The following is an 18,955-nucleotide window of genomic DNA, read 5'->3' as shown; positions in this document are numbered from 1 at the left end:
AGAGAAGAAAATTTGTGAAAAGAAGTACTCAAATTGTGTAAAAACTTTTTTGCTTGGGAATTTTCGGGTGTATCCTATAATCAGTGATCCAAGAGACTAACATCCCAAGCAACACGCTCAAAAATAGCTCTTTACGCATCAAAGACTTCGTGAGGATACCACATTTGATATTTGGAAATTACTAGTAAGGGAATACGATGCATGCAAACTGTAGTTTCCACTAATCTAAGCCTTCCACAGAATAAAATTCATGAACTAAAACAAAAAATAATATAAATGCATAAAGTGACATGAAGTCCTTCAAAAAATGGATGAAAGATGTAAAATGAAAAGAATGCATTAGATAAACTTGGGGATTTTTGCAACTTCTTTAACACTTAATGTGTGAATGCGAGTGTTCTGACTGAGCCGTGTCGACACCACTCTCCTCACTATTTCAATGGACATGGTTGAAATGCATATGAGAATTTCCACAACCAAGTGCTCGTAGTTGCAGGATGCATCATTGCTAACAAAAGAGACTATCAAACCATATGGGATATGAAATAAATTGACAGTATTTGAGTGTAATAGAGCAACTCTCCGGCATCAAACCTCTCTAGCTTTCAAGCTCAATTTAACATGAAGCACCTCTTTTGTCTTTCTCCAATTTTTACAAAGTTAAATCCCACTCCCAATAGATACCATAACACAATACATGTGAAAACCATCTTTCATAGAAATGAACGTGTTGAAGCTCATGAGATGATAAAATACAAAGAATTTGACCATGTGTGACTTCCCACTACAGCTACAGTTGTTTACAATAGAAATTTAGTGTATCTTCTCTCCTATGGGAGTAGGGGTTACATTATAGCAATTGTTTTTTGGATACACCATTGTCCATCAACATGCATGTGAATGTGGAGGATTGTAAGAAAGATTTGCTTGACATTTTTCGATCCACTATTGGTAGAAATTAAAGCCTGAAGCATCGACAATAATTTGTCGCAAACCTCCAATGGACGAGACAAACATGAGTATTACTCCTAAAACAATGCAAACCTGCAACAAGGTATTGCATCAGTGTCATGATAAAAGGGGAAAATGCTATAAGTTTGGTCATTAAATTGTGTGTGCGCGCGTGCGCGCATGGAATACATACATTTATATACACGTGTGTGAATATAAGTTTGCATAATCATGCATTAGCCATTTAGGAATTGAAGGTAGTAAAAGAGATCTTACCCAATTTGCAATCCAAGATAAACTAAATGGCCTTGGCTTATAGATGCATAGCCACATAATGCAAGGTAACTACAAAACCAAAGATCAGATTTCATTAGATGATGAAAATTCTGTTTATCAAATGAATGCGAGCCATATGGAAATCTGCTTTATTACTTACAAAGTAAGTTGTTGGAGCAAATGCAAAACCTCCAAAAAAGCCAAGAAGGTCACCAAAGAATGGTATGGTCACTCCGACAAAGCATGTAAAAGCTGTAGAGAACACACATAACCCAGAAAATAGTCATATTGGCTGTAAGATATTTGTGTGCAAACAATAGCTTCCTCGTGTTTTGCTGGCCCATATGAAATGGTTGTGACGAAATGAGGATGGCGACATTCCCTCCTCCCCCCCCCCTCCCAAAAAGAAAAAAGGAAAAAAAGGGAGAAACAAGTGAAAAGGTACAATGGCCTACATAAGAGGATGAGAAAGAGTGTGTGTAAGCCACTTTTATATCTCCCTCTTTACAGAAATAGGAAACCACATGTCAACTCTCTCTCTCTCTCGTAGTAGCCCACATATACATAACCCTATGGTCCAGCAAAAGCATACATGGTTGAGGTTAGACATAGTGATGGCTGGTGGGACAATGTTGGCCATTGGATGAGCACGGTGAACTAGGGAGTAAACTGAGTGAACTAGTCTATCCCAATTCACCGTAACCATCAGACGGTCAAGATCACCTCAGGATCCACGACGACTAATTGCAATCATAGATCCCCTTTAAAGGAGCCCCACCTCTTTCCCCTTCTCCCTTCCAAAGAGAAAATCATAGCTAGTTGGATGATAACAACTCACCAACATATAGGGAGCGTGCTATAAGCCGTAGAAGTATTCCAGGGGGAAGCTTCATCTGCTTCACCAGGAAGCTTTCAAGCATGTCAAATACTGGCATTGCATATATCTGGAAACATAAGACACATCACAAAGGGTTAACAATACTCGTCTCCTTGTAATTGAAAAAACCCAGGAAATTCAAATAGTTTTTTTCACAAAAAGATATTTGTTGCATATCAAGGCATACCTACTGCCTACTTTGTAAGCTATGAAACTTGCAGGTAAAGATGCTCCCCTTTGTAGATCCTGATTCCTTACGATTTGTTTACTCATATAGCTTAGTGATAAAACCTCAGTAACTTTCCCCATGGATCCACCCACAGACTCTTAAGAACCTCAAGGTAATATCTCTGTCACGTGTCATATGCGACTCACACAATAGGATGCTAAGGCATAGTGACATGGTCAGCCCAATTTTGGGGTTCCAATCTCAACTTGTCCATAGGCCCGTATATGGCTATATGCGCATACTGTCCCCCTCATCCCAACATTGTCCAATCCCGGCTAACCGGGACGTGTCTCATGTTACTATGGGCTAAGGCATAGTGACATGGTCAGCCCAATTTTGGGGTTCCAATCTCAACTTGTCCATAGGCCCGTATATGGCTATATGCGCATACTGTCCCCCTCATCCCAACATTGTCCAAAAGGGTCCCCCTTGTTTCGAACTCTCTTGTGAAAACAAGGTTCCCCACTAAGCCCTGCCTCCCATTCCCCATCCCGGCTAACCGGGACGTGTCTCATGTTACTATGGGCTTGTGAGCCGAGGGACTGACACCAACCATGCCTGATATTTGGGGACACTAGTTTCATATCTAACATGTCAAAGAAGAAAAAAAAAAAAGAAAGTAAAATTGGAGCAAAAGGTATTATAAGGATTGCCAGCTATGAGGGGTTGCTTCTTGCTTGTCCTATATTTTCCACATCCCTATATAAAAGGAAATTCAAAACTGCATAAAAATGATATTGCCACTCACCTGATAGCTTCCAATGACATGAATCACCACCATGAGGTTGGCTGCAGCAATGAGCCACGTTGGCTTTTCTAAGGATATAAGGATGTTGTCTGCAACGGCGTTTCCAAAGGCCCAGTACCCGAGAAGGGCCACACCAAAGTAGCAAAAAGCCACAATCAGGTATGCTACAAGGACTCCCCTCCACATTGGGATCTTTGATGGCTTCTCTGGAGTGGAAGGGATAGTAGCTTGTATTTCTAGCACTACATTGTGCCCAGCATATGCAAATGCCACATTTCCAAGAGCATTAAAAACTTGAAACACTCCGTTGGCTGTTGTTGAAAACTTGTAGTCATAGGATGTGAGCTCATTCGTCCCTTTATGTACCGATGCACCCCAAGCTATAGTTGAGTAGCTGTCGACATACGATAAAAGATACAAGTCAAACCATTGTAAGCATCAAATTAATTAATTATGCATGTAAAAAAGTCTGACAAAAATCTAAACAACGGTTAATTTTTAGAGAATATATGCGTGCATTACATGATGTTGAAAGTTTTTCCCAACCCTTTACCAGCATAAACAAAGAAGCTACATATAAAGCATAAAATTTTTGGGTGCTTGTGGGATGAAAGTAGTCGTCTGAGAACCTTTGTACAAGTTGAAAATAACCTCGAACGTGTGCACGCATGCGTGTGTGAGTGAGAGAAGATATGAATTCATTTAACTATCAGACACATGATGCTTTACTTGAGATCATATTTGTATTATGATTGAATGTGTGTTAAGAAGATGAATGCTAGCATCTAGAATGCTGAATAAGACATTTCAATAATCACCTGAGGGACATGACAGCTGCCGCCAATGAGACACCGGCAATCGAGTTGAAGTTTGGAAGTTGAGAGAGGATGAAGTGGGGAGAAGCAAACACAATGATCCAGACAGAAAGGCCGAAACTCTTGCAATCTTTGCAAACAAGGTCATGAAATTGCTTTAAGGATGTCCCTCCCGTAACCATGTATACGATATCGACGCCAACTTCTACCATCAACTGTTGAGGGACAACAATCCAAAGTCCAAGCTTCTCTCCAAAAGCTTGTTGCCCAAGCTCATGATACCTACAAGAACTTTAAATGTTAGTAGCCATATTTAACTTATTTACTGTTTTAGCTGGCAGTGCTCTGAAGATCTATTGGATTTCTTTAACTCTCTTGTAGGTGAACTCTTATGCTAGTGTCGAGGTCACTGATAATATATGTACATATCCCGTGGGTTCAACAAACAGATATTTTTAAATTTCAAAAATTGTCACATATCCATAGCTGAAGACTATTATTCCTAGCTATGATCATATCATCCACATAAAGAATCAAAATCAAATGACTTCTATATGTAGCTTTCTTCGTTTTGAGGCTATCATCAATTTCACTCAGCCTCTAACCCTTGAGACTATGGAAAATTTCACAGATAAGGATTTTAATAATACCCCTAGAATGCACGCGAGATGCTAGTTCACATAAACAAAACAAAGCTATATACCCTCTAGATATCGTTTCAATAAAATGTGACCAATTTAAATAACGATATGTCTAAACCATAGTATTTGATCATGTAGCAGTGAAATAAACATCCAAAGCCATTAGAAAAGAAGATACCTGTCAAACCTCTTTCCTGGAACCATCTCATGCATCTCCACCATTTGCCACAAAGTGTAGAGTGTTATCACCCATGATAGCACCAACACTGTTACACCCGGTCCCCTACAACCAATATAAATGTTATTGAAAATAAGCACGCAGAATTATCATACCTAATTATACCCTAGTGCAACAATCAAAGTAATCATAATAGGAAAAGCAAATGACACAATCAAAAACAAGGTTTTCGAGCGTTTCTCGCTCTTCTTTCCTATGGCTTGCCTTGTGATGACTTTGCATACAAAATGCACCAAAAATTCTCATAATCAAGCCCTAAACTATATAATGGTCCCTCTACTACCACTAAGAGATATAATTTGAGCAATAGACAGTACAGATCAAGCCAACCTTCTTGTTAACTTATCCTCTTGCTTCTTTTGAGAAGAAGTTTACAGGTATGTTGATTCGTTATGTGGAAACAATGCCATGAGCTTGACAATGGGGTTTCCGGTATATAACTGTATGTTGTTTGAAGAGAAACGTCTTCCAAACAGGACACTGCAAATGTGTCTTGTAGCTATGTAGATGTGTGTTTTTCTTGCTTTTGTGCTTATAATGAAATCTAAAGACTTCCTTTTTCTTCTAATAAGTATGACCTACTTACAGCTTGAAATATCAAACTCCATTCATCCCCCATTTCTAGCTCCAAAATTGGCTGTCCTTTTGTCTCACACCCTTACGCATGTATAGCACATAGCCTCTCTTAAGCTATTTGAGACCACCTAACACATCCACCACCAAGCTGTTCAAAATGGTTTCAAAACACAAATCTCTCTTCTAAAAGTTCTCTCTTATGTGGAGTGCCACAATGCAAGTTTTTCTTTGAAATACTTCATAAATTGCAAGAGGTCCACAATTATGGCAGAGCAAATGTTGAAAACGAAGCAAAAGATTAAGGTGGTTTGTTAGCAGACATTTTATTTTCAAATTGTAAATCGATCTGGTGTTTTGAAGCATAGGATGTCTAAGCTTACCAGCCTAATTGGGCCATGGCATGGGGCAAGCTAAGAACACCGGCACCCACCATAGCTGTGACATTGTGGAAAGCCGAGTAATACCATTTCGCATTTCTAGCTCCAGTTACAGGTAACCAATCATCCACCTGCTTAGCCTTCATATCCTGCAAAACCATATCAAAAGACATCATAAGCAAAGAGAAATAATCTTGCACTAATTTCGAATTCACAATCCACTTTCTTTTTTGACTATAGTATAACATAAGGGCATATCAAAAGACATAATCAGTAAAAAGGTAAACTTTTGCAGTAAGTTCATCTCCTTGCGAAGAAGTTTTGTGTCCCTGCCCCGGACTTACGAAGAAGTTTTGGGTCCTTGCCCCGGACTTGTTAGACACACTCCCTATGCCGGACATATTAGCCACCTCCACCCTTAGTCCATCACGCATCGGGCGCGCTCCCGTCTTCATCGCTATGTCTTGGATAGCCTCAAGGCATAATCTCCTCATCATGAATGAAGATAGGCATTAGATACTCGAAGATCCAGATCTTGAGTACTAGGATCTGCTTGCCTCCTCTGTGGATATGGAAGGAGTTGATAGGATCCCTAACCCTCTTCTACATTGGCATTCACATATAGCGTGCCACTTCGAACCATGGGAACACCTTCGAGCACCCTTACCTTTCACCTTCACCCGCAGTGTTTTCACGACAGGACCATTCTGGTAGTACCTTTTTTTTTTCCGAGAAAAAGATCCTTCTATTAGTTAATGAAAACTGCCCATAGGGCTACAACCACCTCTGCAAGAGAGGGCTACAACAAGCATGATGGGGACTCTCCCAATGAAAAAACAGCATATATACAATGAGGCTAAATCAAGAGATGGGAGGAGGGAAGAGCCACACAGGTGGACAGTAGTGCCATTTGAGCACCCCCTGGACCATGGTGTAGAAAGGCCCAGGGCGCCAGAGTCGAAGGAAAGCCTCGCGGTGCACCCGCATGCGGTCGGAGCTGCCCTGTAGTCCCTCAAGCTGTCCTCTGAGAGTATGGATCAGCTCTAGCCAAAAGTCACGAGCAGTCTCTGCTGGTGGCACAGGGCGAGCCTCAAAGATGCGGAAACAGCGGGCCCGCCAGATGAACAAAGTGTCAGGCCACTGATGAGCTCCCAACACTCCTCTCTCTCACTGCACCACTCCTGTGGAGTAAGCTCTGTATAGCAGGCTGAAGTGTAGGACGCCCCCCTGCATCACTATCATCCTGCTGGTGGAAGATAGCTCAAACTAAAGTGCCAGGCCCGTCAGGGTGGACCAAGCCGCTGCCCCCAAGTGTACTGTCGAGCCGTGGAGAGAGCAGGCATCAGCCGAAGAACTCGTAGCCACACCTGCTGGGCGAGGAGGGACAGTCCCAAAGACAGTGACGCTGACTCTCCACCCAAATGGTCACAAGCTGCACATGTGGCCGAGAGACCACTATGCACTAGCCAGCTCCCTACTGCTGTGGCTCTATGTGCGACTAGCCACTGAAACAAGGTGACTCGCCTCGGCTGTCTCGAGTCCCACAACCTCTCCCAAAAGTCTGCCAAGAACTCGACTGTGAGACCCTCCTCCTGCCAATGACGTGTTGCAGCGGGGAGGGCCTCTCCCTGTGCTGCTAGTATATGCCGTCCAAGCCGAACAGTGTACTGAAAGAAGGGGACTCCTGGGTGGTCTGCAAAAGAGAAGGGGTCCCTCCATAGCCACTCACCAGGATCCCACTGTACTCGTGCCAGTGGACAGCACTCCCAAGCCCAAAGCCTCCAGTGTCCAGTCTCAAGAGCTGCTGGGTCAGGGTCTATGACGCAAGTCCTCCCACAGATGCCCACAACTCGGATCCTCTGAAAACAGCACTCTGCTACTTGCGGAGCCTCTACTGCAATTCATTGTAATCGTCCCCCACCCTGAAGCTCGAAGAACAGGGCTGGAACAGTCTCTGAGCAGGCCTTGACTGAAATGAGAACCTCCAGTCGTGTGAAGGCTCCCATCCACTGGGGTGCTACTAGCTCGAGAGGCGTGAGCCACTCAGCTGGAACTGACTCTGAGATGTCCTGACACATGCTCTGCACCCCTCTCATGCCCTGCAGCAGCAGCTGGAAACCCTGTACCTCCTCTGACAAACCTGTGAACTCTAGCCAGTCACCTAGAGAGCGCGCTGGACCTGCTGCCATGGGACCCCAGGAAACATGAGGTCGACTACCAACCAAGTGGCCTCTCTGAGTGCTAACCATGGGGTTCCAGACGAGGGGCTGCGGTAGGCGCTCCTCCATGCACATCGGCTGTCGCTGCTCCAGGCCACGCCGTAGGAGCTCCCAAGAACAAAGCAAACTCACAGCGAAACGATCCTCCAGTCTCCAACTCAAACCAACTCGGCGCATCTCTGTAAAGATCCATCTAGTTGAAGGTTGCCAAGGGCCTCCTGACTGAGACACCTTGGCACGAAGCCTCTGCAACAAGAACTCCTTCCAGGGCTCCTCACCTGGAAGAAGTCCTCTGACTATGAACTTCCCTAGAAGGGCTCTGCTCTGCTGTGCTGGATCAATGATCCCAAGCCCTCCCTGAGAACAAGGAAGCGTGATGACCGACCAAGCCACCTTGGCTCGGGCCATCTGAGTGTCACGTCTTGACCAAAGGAAGTTCCTGATCAGCCTCTCTACCTGGCTGATACAAGAACTCGAGAAGATCCAACAGGAGGTGATGTACCACATAGTCGCCAACAGCACCTGGTTGGCAACTACTACTCTACCAGCCAATGACAGACGTGCTGAGCTCCAATGTAACAGCTTTCTCCCGATGGACAGGAGAAGAGGAGCAATCTGCTGCTCGGGAGACAAGTCCAAACCAACCTGACAACCCAAGTATCGAACTACAGTCCCTGGGGGAATCCACCTGAAACCCTCTCCTGGCATCCAATCTGGCATAGGAGCACTACCAACTGAGAAAGCCACTGTCTTTCTCCACTTGATCAGTGCGCCCGATGCACAACAGAAGGTCTCCAGAGCCTGCTCACATCTGTGAAGATTGGCCTCCTGGCCATCTAAGTACAAAGCTGAGTCATTGGCAAACTTAGCGTCCAGTAGCTCCTCTCCCCGAATAGGGAGTGCTAAGCCCCGAAGACCAACCTGCTGTGACACCAAAAATCTGCTCATCGCTTCTGCATAGAACAGAAAGAGAAAGGGGGCAAGAGGACAGCCCTGTCTGACCGAGCGTGTGAGCATGAAGCGCTCACCTCTCCCCCCTGCCAAAAGCATCTGATTGTGAGCCTATCTGTACAAAGCTGACACCCCTCTGATCCAAGCATCTGAGAAGCCCATCCTGCGAAGAGTGCCCTCTAGAAAGAGCCGTGCCAGGGCAGAAGCCTCCCAAAAAGTAAAGATGTTGTCAACGATACTGCGTTCCTTGAAAAAACCTGTCTGAGTCCCATGTATAAGGCTCTCTAAAAGTGGCTGAATCCTCAAACTCACAGCCTTGGCAAGAATTTTGTAGGCTGAGTTGAGGATGGTGATGGGGCGCCACTGTCGAATCTCATCCAAGGAGCCACCCTCCTTGGGAATGAGGTAGATTAGGCACTCACTCATGCTGTCAGGCATGACTCCTGTGTGCAAAATGTACTGAAAAGCACTACAAAGATCTGGGCCAAGCAGGTCCCAGTACTCCAAGAAAAAGCTGGAAGTCAACCCATCCTCACCTGGACAACTACCACGAGGGAGGGCCCTCAAAGCTGTGTGCAGCTCCTCAAGCTGAAGTGGCATCTCTAGCCTCTGGCGCATCTCCTCTGTCACAAGACATGACATCTGTGCCCAAACCTACTCCCTGCATGCATCCTGCCGCTCTGACTGAGGCTCAGCCGACAGTAACTCACGGTAAAAGTCAGTAGCGATTGCACGCATATCCTCGGGCTCACAAGCAACTGACCCATCGGGCCTCCTCAATTGACTGACCTTGGCATGTGAATGCCGAGGCCCCATTGTCTCAAAAAAAGCACCAGTCACTCTGTCACCCACCTGAGTCCACTGAGATGCCTGTCGGTGGAAGGCAAACTCATGACGCCTCTCCTCTGTGCTAGCAAGCTCCTGTTGAGCCTGCTGTAACTGCTCCTCCAACCATGGACTGTCTGGATGCTGCTCCTGCATCCTCTGCAGTGAAGCAATGCCCCGTTTGAGACACTGCTCCGCCTCTCTCGCTGCAGCTCGGCGAGCCAGAGACTCCTGAAGAAAAAAGTGGCTAAGCTGAGCTAGGCCTGAGGCCACTCTGTCTGCAGGTGAATCCTGTCTGTCCATACCCTCTGTCAAGAGAGCCTCTACCTTCTCTCTGAGTGCTGAGTCCAACAAGACCCTCTCTGGGATGTGGAGCATCGTGCTCCCACTCCTCTGCCTGTCTGGCACTGTGAGGATCACTGGTGCATGGTCCGAGAAGGAAGTCCCTGCAAGGATGCCCACTGAATCCCCCAAGTCACTGAAGTGGTCACTAGTGTAGAAGCGATCTATCCGCGATAGATTCACTCCTCCCACTCTGCTGTCCAATCTAGAGAAGGCAAGACTGTTTGGGGGCCTCACAAAACCTGAGTGCTGCCATGTATCCCAGACCCTCAAAGTCATACAAAACCTCTCCCAAGCTGCCAACTCGACTCCATGCACAGTAGCATGGCTGCCACCAATCCTGTCAGAAGGGTCCTCCAACATGTTGAAGTCCCCTCCTATACACCAATGATCGGCCTACGGTAAAGACAACAATCTGTGACCAAAACTCTGCACGAGCACTCGCCACATTGGGCGCATAGATGTTCAGGAAGCCCACAAGTCCACCTCACCTGCATAGTAATCCTCCTGAAGCATAAGGGAGGATCAATCTCTCCTCCCACAAGGAACGCTTTTAAGCTCCGACCAATCGGCCCCCCGCTGTCACTGAAACTGGGGCCACCTATCCCTGCACGTTCCATGAGACGATCCTCATGGGGGAGCGAGAAGAGAACAGATGCTGCCGCCAGCAGCAAGATGGGCTATCTTCGAGGCAGGCTTGGATGGGGAGTAATCCGCATCCGAGCGTCCTCTAGATAGGTGTGACTGTAGTGATTGCCTAGCCCAAGCCCAAGCAGAGCGAGCCGTACGTAACGCAACCTCCTCTGTCCAGGAGTCCTCATGAATGTATACATAGCAAGGCAAACACTACGTATCAGCAAAGAAGTACACCACAATGTGCCTACATCCTGCTGAGTCTGGGGGTGTCACCGCAAACTTGGCCAATGGCCACAAAGTCTGCAGCATATCTGTAACTCCAAGTTCTCCCATGTGATGAGAGAACTCTAAGACCTGTGTATGCAACCATCCCACCACTGAGTCAAGGGACCACTCTGTCTCGGTCCTACCACAGAGGGGGAAGGAGAAACCAATTGCCGAGTCCAGGGCCTCTGTCCCCCTAGCGGCGAGGAACAAAACATGGACCCTGAAACCATAGTTACCCGGAACGTGGAATGGGAACGGCGACGGGATCCCCGCGGAACGGGGGAACGGCTAGGGGTTCGGAACGGGAACGGCGCGGAACGGGAGGTATAAAAAACACCCAAATAGTGCATTTTTTAGCTTCTTGTGTTTAAATACAAGGAGTATTAGAGTGCTTTGACTCTAATACTCACAAAAAACTGGTTTTGAAGACCATTCAATCTTGCTATGACTAGATGATGTGAGAGAGAGAGAGAGAGAGAGAGAGGGAGAGAGACTCGAGAGAGTGAGAGGAAGAGGGAGAGATTTGAGAGAGTGGGAGGGAGAGGAAGAGAGCTTGAAGGCTTAAAGCCTTGAGCCTTGAGAGAGTGAGTCTTGAGAGGGAGAGATCTTGAGAGTGTGAGAGGGAGAGAGCTTGAGCCTTGAGGATTAGCTTGTGGAGAGAAAGGGGGAGGGGGGTGCATTTTATGAGTCCTTGAGGCCTTGCACACTTCAAAAAGAAGCCCAAACATTTACTTCAATTTTTTCAATTTTTGCTAAATTTGTTTGTAGCCGTTGGCCGTTCCAGAGGCATTCCGGAACGTTTTGGGGGCGTTCGGAACGTTCTGGAACGGCCGTTCCGGTTTGCACTGGCCACCCGGAACGTCAAACGTTTCGGGACGTTTTGGAACGTTCGGGAAGGGAACTGCCCCCCCAGAACGCCGAAACAGGGGCTAAGGGGCGTTCCCCGGTAACTATGACTGAAACAGGCTGCCTCATGGTCTGCTGCGGAGTCGCCGAGAAAACAAGTGAACCTGTAGTTGAAGAAGTCCCAGCGGCGTCTGATGTCAATGCTCGTCAGCCCACGAGGGATGGCTGCAAGGGAGGATGTCTGAATCTGCAGAGGGGGCCGCAAGAAGGGCTGACCCTCTCGCGCTAGGCGACTCAAAGGCGCTGCCAAGAGATCTCCTAGCCGCCGGAGAGGGACCAATCGCCTGAGCCGACTGAGGAACTGGAGCAAGAGGAGGAGAGGGAGCTGGGGAGAGTGGAGGGGAAGAGGGGCGGGATGGGGCGACAGAGGTAGAGGGGCGGGGTGGAGAGGCGACGGGAGCAGAAGGCGGGGGAGGAGGAGGCAAAAGGGAGGGAACTCGGGGGGGGGGGGGGGGGGGAGCGGCTGCCGAGGGAGAAGCGGAGGTGGAGGCTGGTGTAGGGATCTCCTCCTGCTCGAGAGGACCAAAACGGTTCCCCGTGCGAACCCACTGTTGCTGAGTAGGCACCTGAGGGCCACTCTGCGTCCAGGCTGACGCTGTGGCCCTTGGCATCGACGGCCACGGGCCTGCTGCCACCCCTCTTCCGCTGGAGCCCCAGGCTCGGAGGGTGGCTCTGCATCTGTACGCTGTGCCGCTGGCTGTGGCTGCGGGCGAGCCCTGACAGGCTGGGGCTGAGGTTGTGGTGCAGGTCGCGGCCTCCTCCGTGGACAGGCCTTCGCTAGATGGCCCATCTGGCGGCAAATGAAGCACTGGTTCGGGAGGCCCGAGTACTCCACTCTGTCGAAACCAACCCCCACTCACCCGAGGTAGAAGGATAACCTTCGGGAGCGTGTGGATATCTCTGACCAAAACTCGAACTGAGGGAATGCCAGCCGCCTTGGCAGCTACAGATGCTGCCGTGCGAGGTGTCTCCAGGACAGTCCCAATGGCGGAACCGATCCTGGAAAGAAGTGGTAGGTACTCCCTCCGTAAACCCGGAAAGCAGACTGAGATGGGGATGTCTGCCTCCTCTACTAGAACATCCGAAGCTGGGTCAAAACCATGTCGCCACTGTCGAAAGTGGGCACGTGAGGCTCGGATGGCCAGTGGACTCATAGCTATGACCTTGGATGCCATCTCGGAGGACTCAAACTCGATAGGTACTCCCTCCGTAAACCCGGAAAGCAGACTGAGATGGGGATGTCTGCCGCCTCTACTAGAACATCCGAAGCTGGGTCAAAACCATGTCGCCACTGTCGAAAGTGGGCACGTGAGGCTCGGATGGCCAGTGGACTCATAGCTATGACCTTGGACGCCATCTCGGAGGACTCAAACTCGATCTGATAGTAACCCCGTCCGAGAATCTGGACATCCAAAATCTTTCCCACCTCCGCGAGAAGGCGGGCCTGGAGAAGGTCTCGCAGCTCTCCTCTGCTAGGGCGGGTGCCGAGAATCTTGCAGATGACCGAGGTCGCCTGCAATCGCTCTACCTCGGCGGCAAGGCTCGCTTGCTCTGTAGGCGAGAGAGTAAGTCGAATGGTGGGCTCAGCGGGGTCGGGCGAGGGGGCTTCTGGCAGGTCCCTCTGTGGCGAAGCTGGAGCCTCCATCTGTGTCTACTGCTGTGGCGTAAGAAGAGGACGACGGGAGGATGCTGCAAAAGGGCACGCCAACACTGCTCCAAGGAGTTGAAACAGATGCCGAAAGTGCCGAATCTGCAAGGAGTAACCGAGACGGAGGGCCCAAACTCATGGGTGAACGGGCCGAGTCGAGGGGGGGGGGATAAAATGGGTTGGGGCTGAGGGCTGAGGGCGTGCGGCGGCAGTAGGGACTGAGGGCGGGCGGACTGGCTGGAACAGGGCAGCGCGAGGGGTGGCAGTGGGGGCTGAGGGCAGCGCGAGGGAGGGCAGCGGGCAGCACGCGAGGGGGGGGGGGGGGGGGGCGATGGCGATGGCGCAGCGGGAGTGTACAGCAACAGCAAGTAAGCGCGTTTCTATAAAGAAAAGATCCATTCTGGTAGTACTTGCTCCTCTCTCGCAAGGAAGAGTCAGCATAAGACTTGGTATTCTGCAACAATAGCAAGGCTACCTATACGGTCGGTGTCTACATCGCAACAGTTCCTACATCCGCATTATCCATAAGTTTGGAGGAGTTGGCATCGATTTATCCATCCACAAGCATCTGTCACAAAGTGATGACGTGGCGGACAGCAGAAACCCTAATTTATGCCCAAAACCCTAATTTCCGAAAATCGCGGAGGCGGATTATTAAAAAAAATTAAAAAATAAATAAATTTTGGCGAAATTTTGAGCGACGCAAATCTCAGCTTTTCGCTTTGATTTGGGAGAAAGAAAGAGAAAAAGAGAACTTGCTTTTTACTGACTCTCATTGAGAGAGAGAGAGAATCTGCTTTTGCTTTCAAGCTTTTGGGGCTCTGCTTTTGGGCGCATCCCTTGTAACCTTTAAATAAGTGGTGAGGGCTTCACTTCTCAGAGGATCTGGATGCAGAGTCTGAGAGTGAAACCCTAACCGCTCTCTTGTACTTTGATGATTGATTAATACAAAAGAAATACCGAAAGGGGCGCCAGTCTTTGGGGCCAATATCTCTAGGCACGGAACTCCGCCGGGCCAGTGCAAATCTATTGTGATCTGTGAATTGTTTTGAAATGGTTATTTGGTGCTGTCGCGGTTGATTCTTGACTTGGAGTGTCCAAGTCTGTTACAGTGGTATCAGATCTAGGCACGGAACTCCGCCGGGCCAGTGCAAATCTATTGTGATCTGTGAATTGTTTTGAAATGGTTATTTGGTGCTGTCGCGGTTGATTCTTGACTTGGAGTGTCCAAGTCTGTTACAGTGGTATCAGAGCACGGCCGATTTCTCTTCTACGGGAAATCCGATCCCCCGAATTTTTTTTTCCGCGGCTGAGGACTGAGGGCGTGCGGCGGCAGTAGGGATTGAGGGCGGGCGGACTGGCTGGAACAGGGCAGCGCGAGGGGTGGCAGCGGGGGCTGAGGGCAGGCGGGAGGGGACAGGCGAGCCGGGGGCTGAGGGCAGCGCGAGGGAGGGCAGCGGGCAGCACGCGAGGGGGGGGGGGGGGGGGGGGGGGCGATGGCGATGGCGGGCGCAGCGGAGTGTACAGCAACAGCAAGCAAGCGCGTTTCTATAAAGAAAAGATCCATTTTGGTAGTACTTGCTCCTCTCTCGCAAGGAAGAGTCAGCATAAGACTTGGTATTCTGCAACAATAGCAAGGCTACCTATACGGTCGGTGTCTACATCGCAACAGTTCCTACATCCGCATTATCCATAAGTTTGGAGGAGTTGTCATCGGTTTATCCATCCACAAGCATCTGTCACAAAGTGATGACGTGGCGGACAGCAGAAACCCTAATTTCTGCCCAAAACCCTAATTTTCGAAAATCGCGGAGGCGGATTATTAAAAAAAATTAAAAAGTAAATAAATTTTGGGAAAATTTTGAGCGACGCAAATCTCAGCTTTTCGCTTTGATTTGGGAGAAAGAAAGAGAAAAAGAGAACTTGCTTTTTACTGACTCTCATTGAGAGAGAGAGAGAGAATCTGCTTTTGCTTTCAAGCTTTTGGGGCTCTGCTTTTGGGCGCATCCCTTGTAACCTTTAAATAAGTGGTGAGGGCTTCACTTCTCAGAGGATCTGGATGCAGAGTCTGAGAGTGAAACCCTAACCGCTCTCTTGTACTTTGATGATTGATTAATACAAAAAGAAATACCGAAAGGGGCGCCAGTCTTTGGGGCCAATATCTCTAGGCACGGAACTCCGCCGGGCCAGTGCAAATCTATTGTGATCTGTGAATTGTTTTGAAATGGTTATTTGGTGCTGTCGCGGTTGATTCTTGACTTGGAGTGTCCAAGTCTGTTACAGTGGTATCAGAGCACGGCCGATTTCTCTTCTACGGGAAATCCAATCCCCGAATTTTTTTTTCCGCGGCACCTATGGCTTTAGGCAATGATCAGTTGACTCCCTCTGCATCTGGAGATGCGGGCAGGGATCACAACGAAGATTCCGGCAGAGAGTATGGCCCGCCTTGGCCTACTTAGCCGGAGCGGCGAGAGATAGAGCGTCACCAGTTGATCGGCGATGCAACAAAGATGATGCTCATTTTTGTCAAGGACCCGAAGATGGCAAAATATATGAACCAGACCTCTTTGGAAGAGGTACAGATGGAGGGGCAGAGAACCACAACACCACTCCTGAAACCCGCTCTCAAGAAACCTTCTACCTCCAAGAAATATACGGAGAAGGAACTAGAGACCGTGGTTGATGCATGGATTGATCAGTTTTTCGACGTGCAAAAGAAAGATAAAAAGCACGGCAAAAAGCAGAAGAAAGGTACTGACTTCCCGGGATATTTGGGTCGTCAATCGACTTTTGACAAGGCAAAGAAACAGAAGAAACGTGTTCGATTTGAAGGAGTACCCAGTTTTTCTTCTTCTTCTTCTTCTTCTGACAGTTCTTCTAGCTCTTCAGATTCGAGCGAAGAAGACAGAAAAGGTAAAAAGCGAAGCAAGAAACAATACTTCGGAAAGGGCAAGAAAAAGGCAAAGAAGGCTACATCTCGCCCAGAGACTGACAGTTCTACTGAGGACTCGTCTACAAACAGCTCAGATTCCGATGATGGAAAGTTTTAAGCGAACAAGAAGAATTTTTACAAAGCCAACCAATATGACTTTCTCGAAGATAAAAGCAAGAAAGTCCGAGAGTTTAAGGAAGGTGACCACTCGATCAAGTTTGATACTTTTCAGGATACTCAGATGCTTCGAAGTCTTTGTCTTTTATACAGCAGTTTGACATCGCTTTCATGGGAGGACGCTATTCAGAGCACTCCAAGAGTCGGAGAGCTACCTCTTACCTTAAGGGGAATGCTCGTACTTGGTGGTCCACGCTTCTTTTAACAAGAGTGCGCCAGTTAAATGGCTGAAATTTGAAAGCTTTTTGTTTCTTCTTGGTTGACGCAAGAATATGAAAGAGATATACGAGCTGCTTGGAACCATCTTCGGATGACCAAGAAATACACAATCAATGCTTATTGTGAAAGATTCTGGAGCTCTTTTCTACCCGCCTCTTCATTCAAGAAGATCTCGTTCAGAGAACAGATTGAGCGGTTTACCTTGGGTCTACCTACAGAGATCCCAGATCACTGCTTGGAACAGAAGTCGGCTTCTATTCAGGAGTTGATGAGTCATGCGAAGCGGGGCTTTGCCATTCACTCTGGCAGTTTGACCTACCCCACAGATAAGGCCATGACACAGCGAGCCGAACAGACTTCTGGGAATGAAAGTAGAAAGAAAAAGAGCAACCCAGAGAAAAAGGATGCACGACCCAAGCTTACTCCTGAGGAGAGAGCTCGCTTCATCAGAGAGGGGAAGTGCTTTGGATGCGGGGAACATGGACATATCTCCGCGAAGTGCCCTAAAAAGGCACAAAAAGAACAGAATGATAAAGATGACCACAGGTCTGAGAGTTCGAGAGCAGCTGAGAAATGTGGCAGAAAAGGCAGATAGAAAAGCAGAACTGGTACCACATGGCGTGGGACCTGTACCGAATCTAATGAATGAAAGTACAAACTTTGAGGCTTTTGGGGCAAAGTGAAGGATCAGGAAGCTCTTTTGAAGGAGCCAAGGCCAACTTCTTTTCACTTGGAATTGGCGACTCGATTTGGAATTACACCCGACAGACTAACGCCACAGGTGGAGGCAGTTCGACTGGCACCCGGATGGGATGTTGCCATTACACCGAGCATTAGCAAACTTTGTTTGCAATGATAGGGGTGTTCAGGGCACGCGAGTGACGTTCTACTCAGGATCCCTTGGTACCACAAGAACTACGCCGTGGTTGACTACCGGGCCGAGAAAGCGACTTTGATAAATGAAGGGCTTAGAGATTGTACTTGATGAACTTCAGTTTTCTTACTCATTCTTTTGGGAGAACTAAACGATGGATAAAGGTTGAATATGTTTTGACCTGAAGAAAAGAATGCCAAGATTTTTCTCCACACTCATGCCGATTGCTTTTCAGAGGGCCTAAAGATCAAACCATTGATCTGATACTTGGAAGCACGCCACCGAATCGGCCACCTTACCGTGTGAGCCGAGTACAGAATGAAAAGATTATGAACCCAGTGAAAGACCTCTTGAAAAGGGTCTTGTCCAGCCTAGTACTTCACCGTATTCCTATTGCTCTCAGTGTTGTTTTGAAGAAAGACGGATCAGAATGTGCATCGATTATAGCACTCTCAACGAAATAACCATCAAGAACAGATTTCTGATTCCTAGGATCGATGATATACTCGACAGGTTACAGGGATCCTCGTGCTTTAGCAGGATTGACTTGAAGAGTGGATATCATCAGATCAGGATAGCGCCAGGAGATGTCTACAAGACAACTATTCGGACGACTTTTGGGTTATTTGAGTTTTTGGTGATGCCTTTTGGCTTAACCAATGCTCCTGCGACATTTACCCAGATGATGGACAGGATTTTTCGAGAGTACAGGCTATTTGTTGGCACTTTCTTTGACGACATCATTGTTTTCTCCAAGAATGAGGCAGAACACAGTGATCATCTGCTTCAAGTCTTTTAGGCATTACGAGATCACACGTTAGTGATTAATGCAAAGAAAAGTGAATTTTTCCTACCACAGATACACTTTTTGGGACACATTGTGTCAGCAGCAGCAGGAGTGAAAATGGACCCGGCCAAGATAGAGACTATCCGTGATTGGCCCGATTTGAGGAATGTCCATGAAGTTAGAAGCTTCTTGGGACTGTGTTCGTACTACAGGCGGTTCATACGAAAGTTTGTAGAGGTTGCTTCCCCTTTGCATACCTTGACACAGAAAGGAGTACCTTTTTCGTGGGGACCCACAGAGGTGACTGCCTTTCGGACATTGAAAGAGAAATTGACTACGGGACCTATTTTGACTTTGCCGGACTTGCAGAAGTCATTCAAAGTATATTGTGATGCTTGTGGTCGTAGTCTGGGTGCGGTCTTGATGCAAGAAGGCCATGACATA

General features: G+C 47.8%; 1 protein-coding gene across 1 annotated transcript in view; it reads right to left on the bottom strand.

The window, feature by feature from the left end:
• Positions 1-698: 698 nt before the first annotated feature.
• LOC147426608 (lysine histidine transporter 2-like) overlaps positions 699-18,955 on the bottom strand; it is a 30,797-nt gene continuing 12,540 nt past the window's right edge. The window contains exons 3-10 of the mRNA XM_086497919.1: positions 5,732-5,877; positions 4,716-4,820; positions 3,900-4,178; positions 3,082-3,475; positions 2,066-2,171; positions 1,388-1,479; positions 1,228-1,296; positions 699-1,044 (exon numbers count right to left, since the gene is read on the bottom strand). Coding sequence (XP_086354045.1) covers positions 946-1,044; positions 1,228-1,296; positions 1,388-1,479; positions 2,066-2,171; positions 3,082-3,475; positions 3,900-4,178; positions 4,716-4,820; positions 5,732-5,877 — 1,290 coding nt within the window. The 3' untranslated portion in view covers positions 699-945. The remainder of the gene's footprint in view (positions 1,045-1,227; positions 1,297-1,387; positions 1,480-2,065; positions 2,172-3,081; positions 3,476-3,899; positions 4,179-4,715; positions 4,821-5,731; positions 5,878-18,955) is intronic.

The sequence above is a fragment of the Adiantum capillus-veneris genome, chromosome 24 (genome assembly GCF_014529385.1).
Source record: "Adiantum capillus-veneris isolate H3 chromosome 24, ASM1452938v2, whole genome shotgun sequence".
In the NCBI taxonomy this organism is placed as follows: domain Eukaryota; kingdom Viridiplantae; phylum Streptophyta; class Polypodiopsida; order Polypodiales; family Pteridaceae; genus Adiantum; species Adiantum capillus-veneris.
The sequence above is the reverse complement of the archived record's forward strand: the minus strand, read 5'-3'. Positions and strand labels throughout refer to the sequence as shown.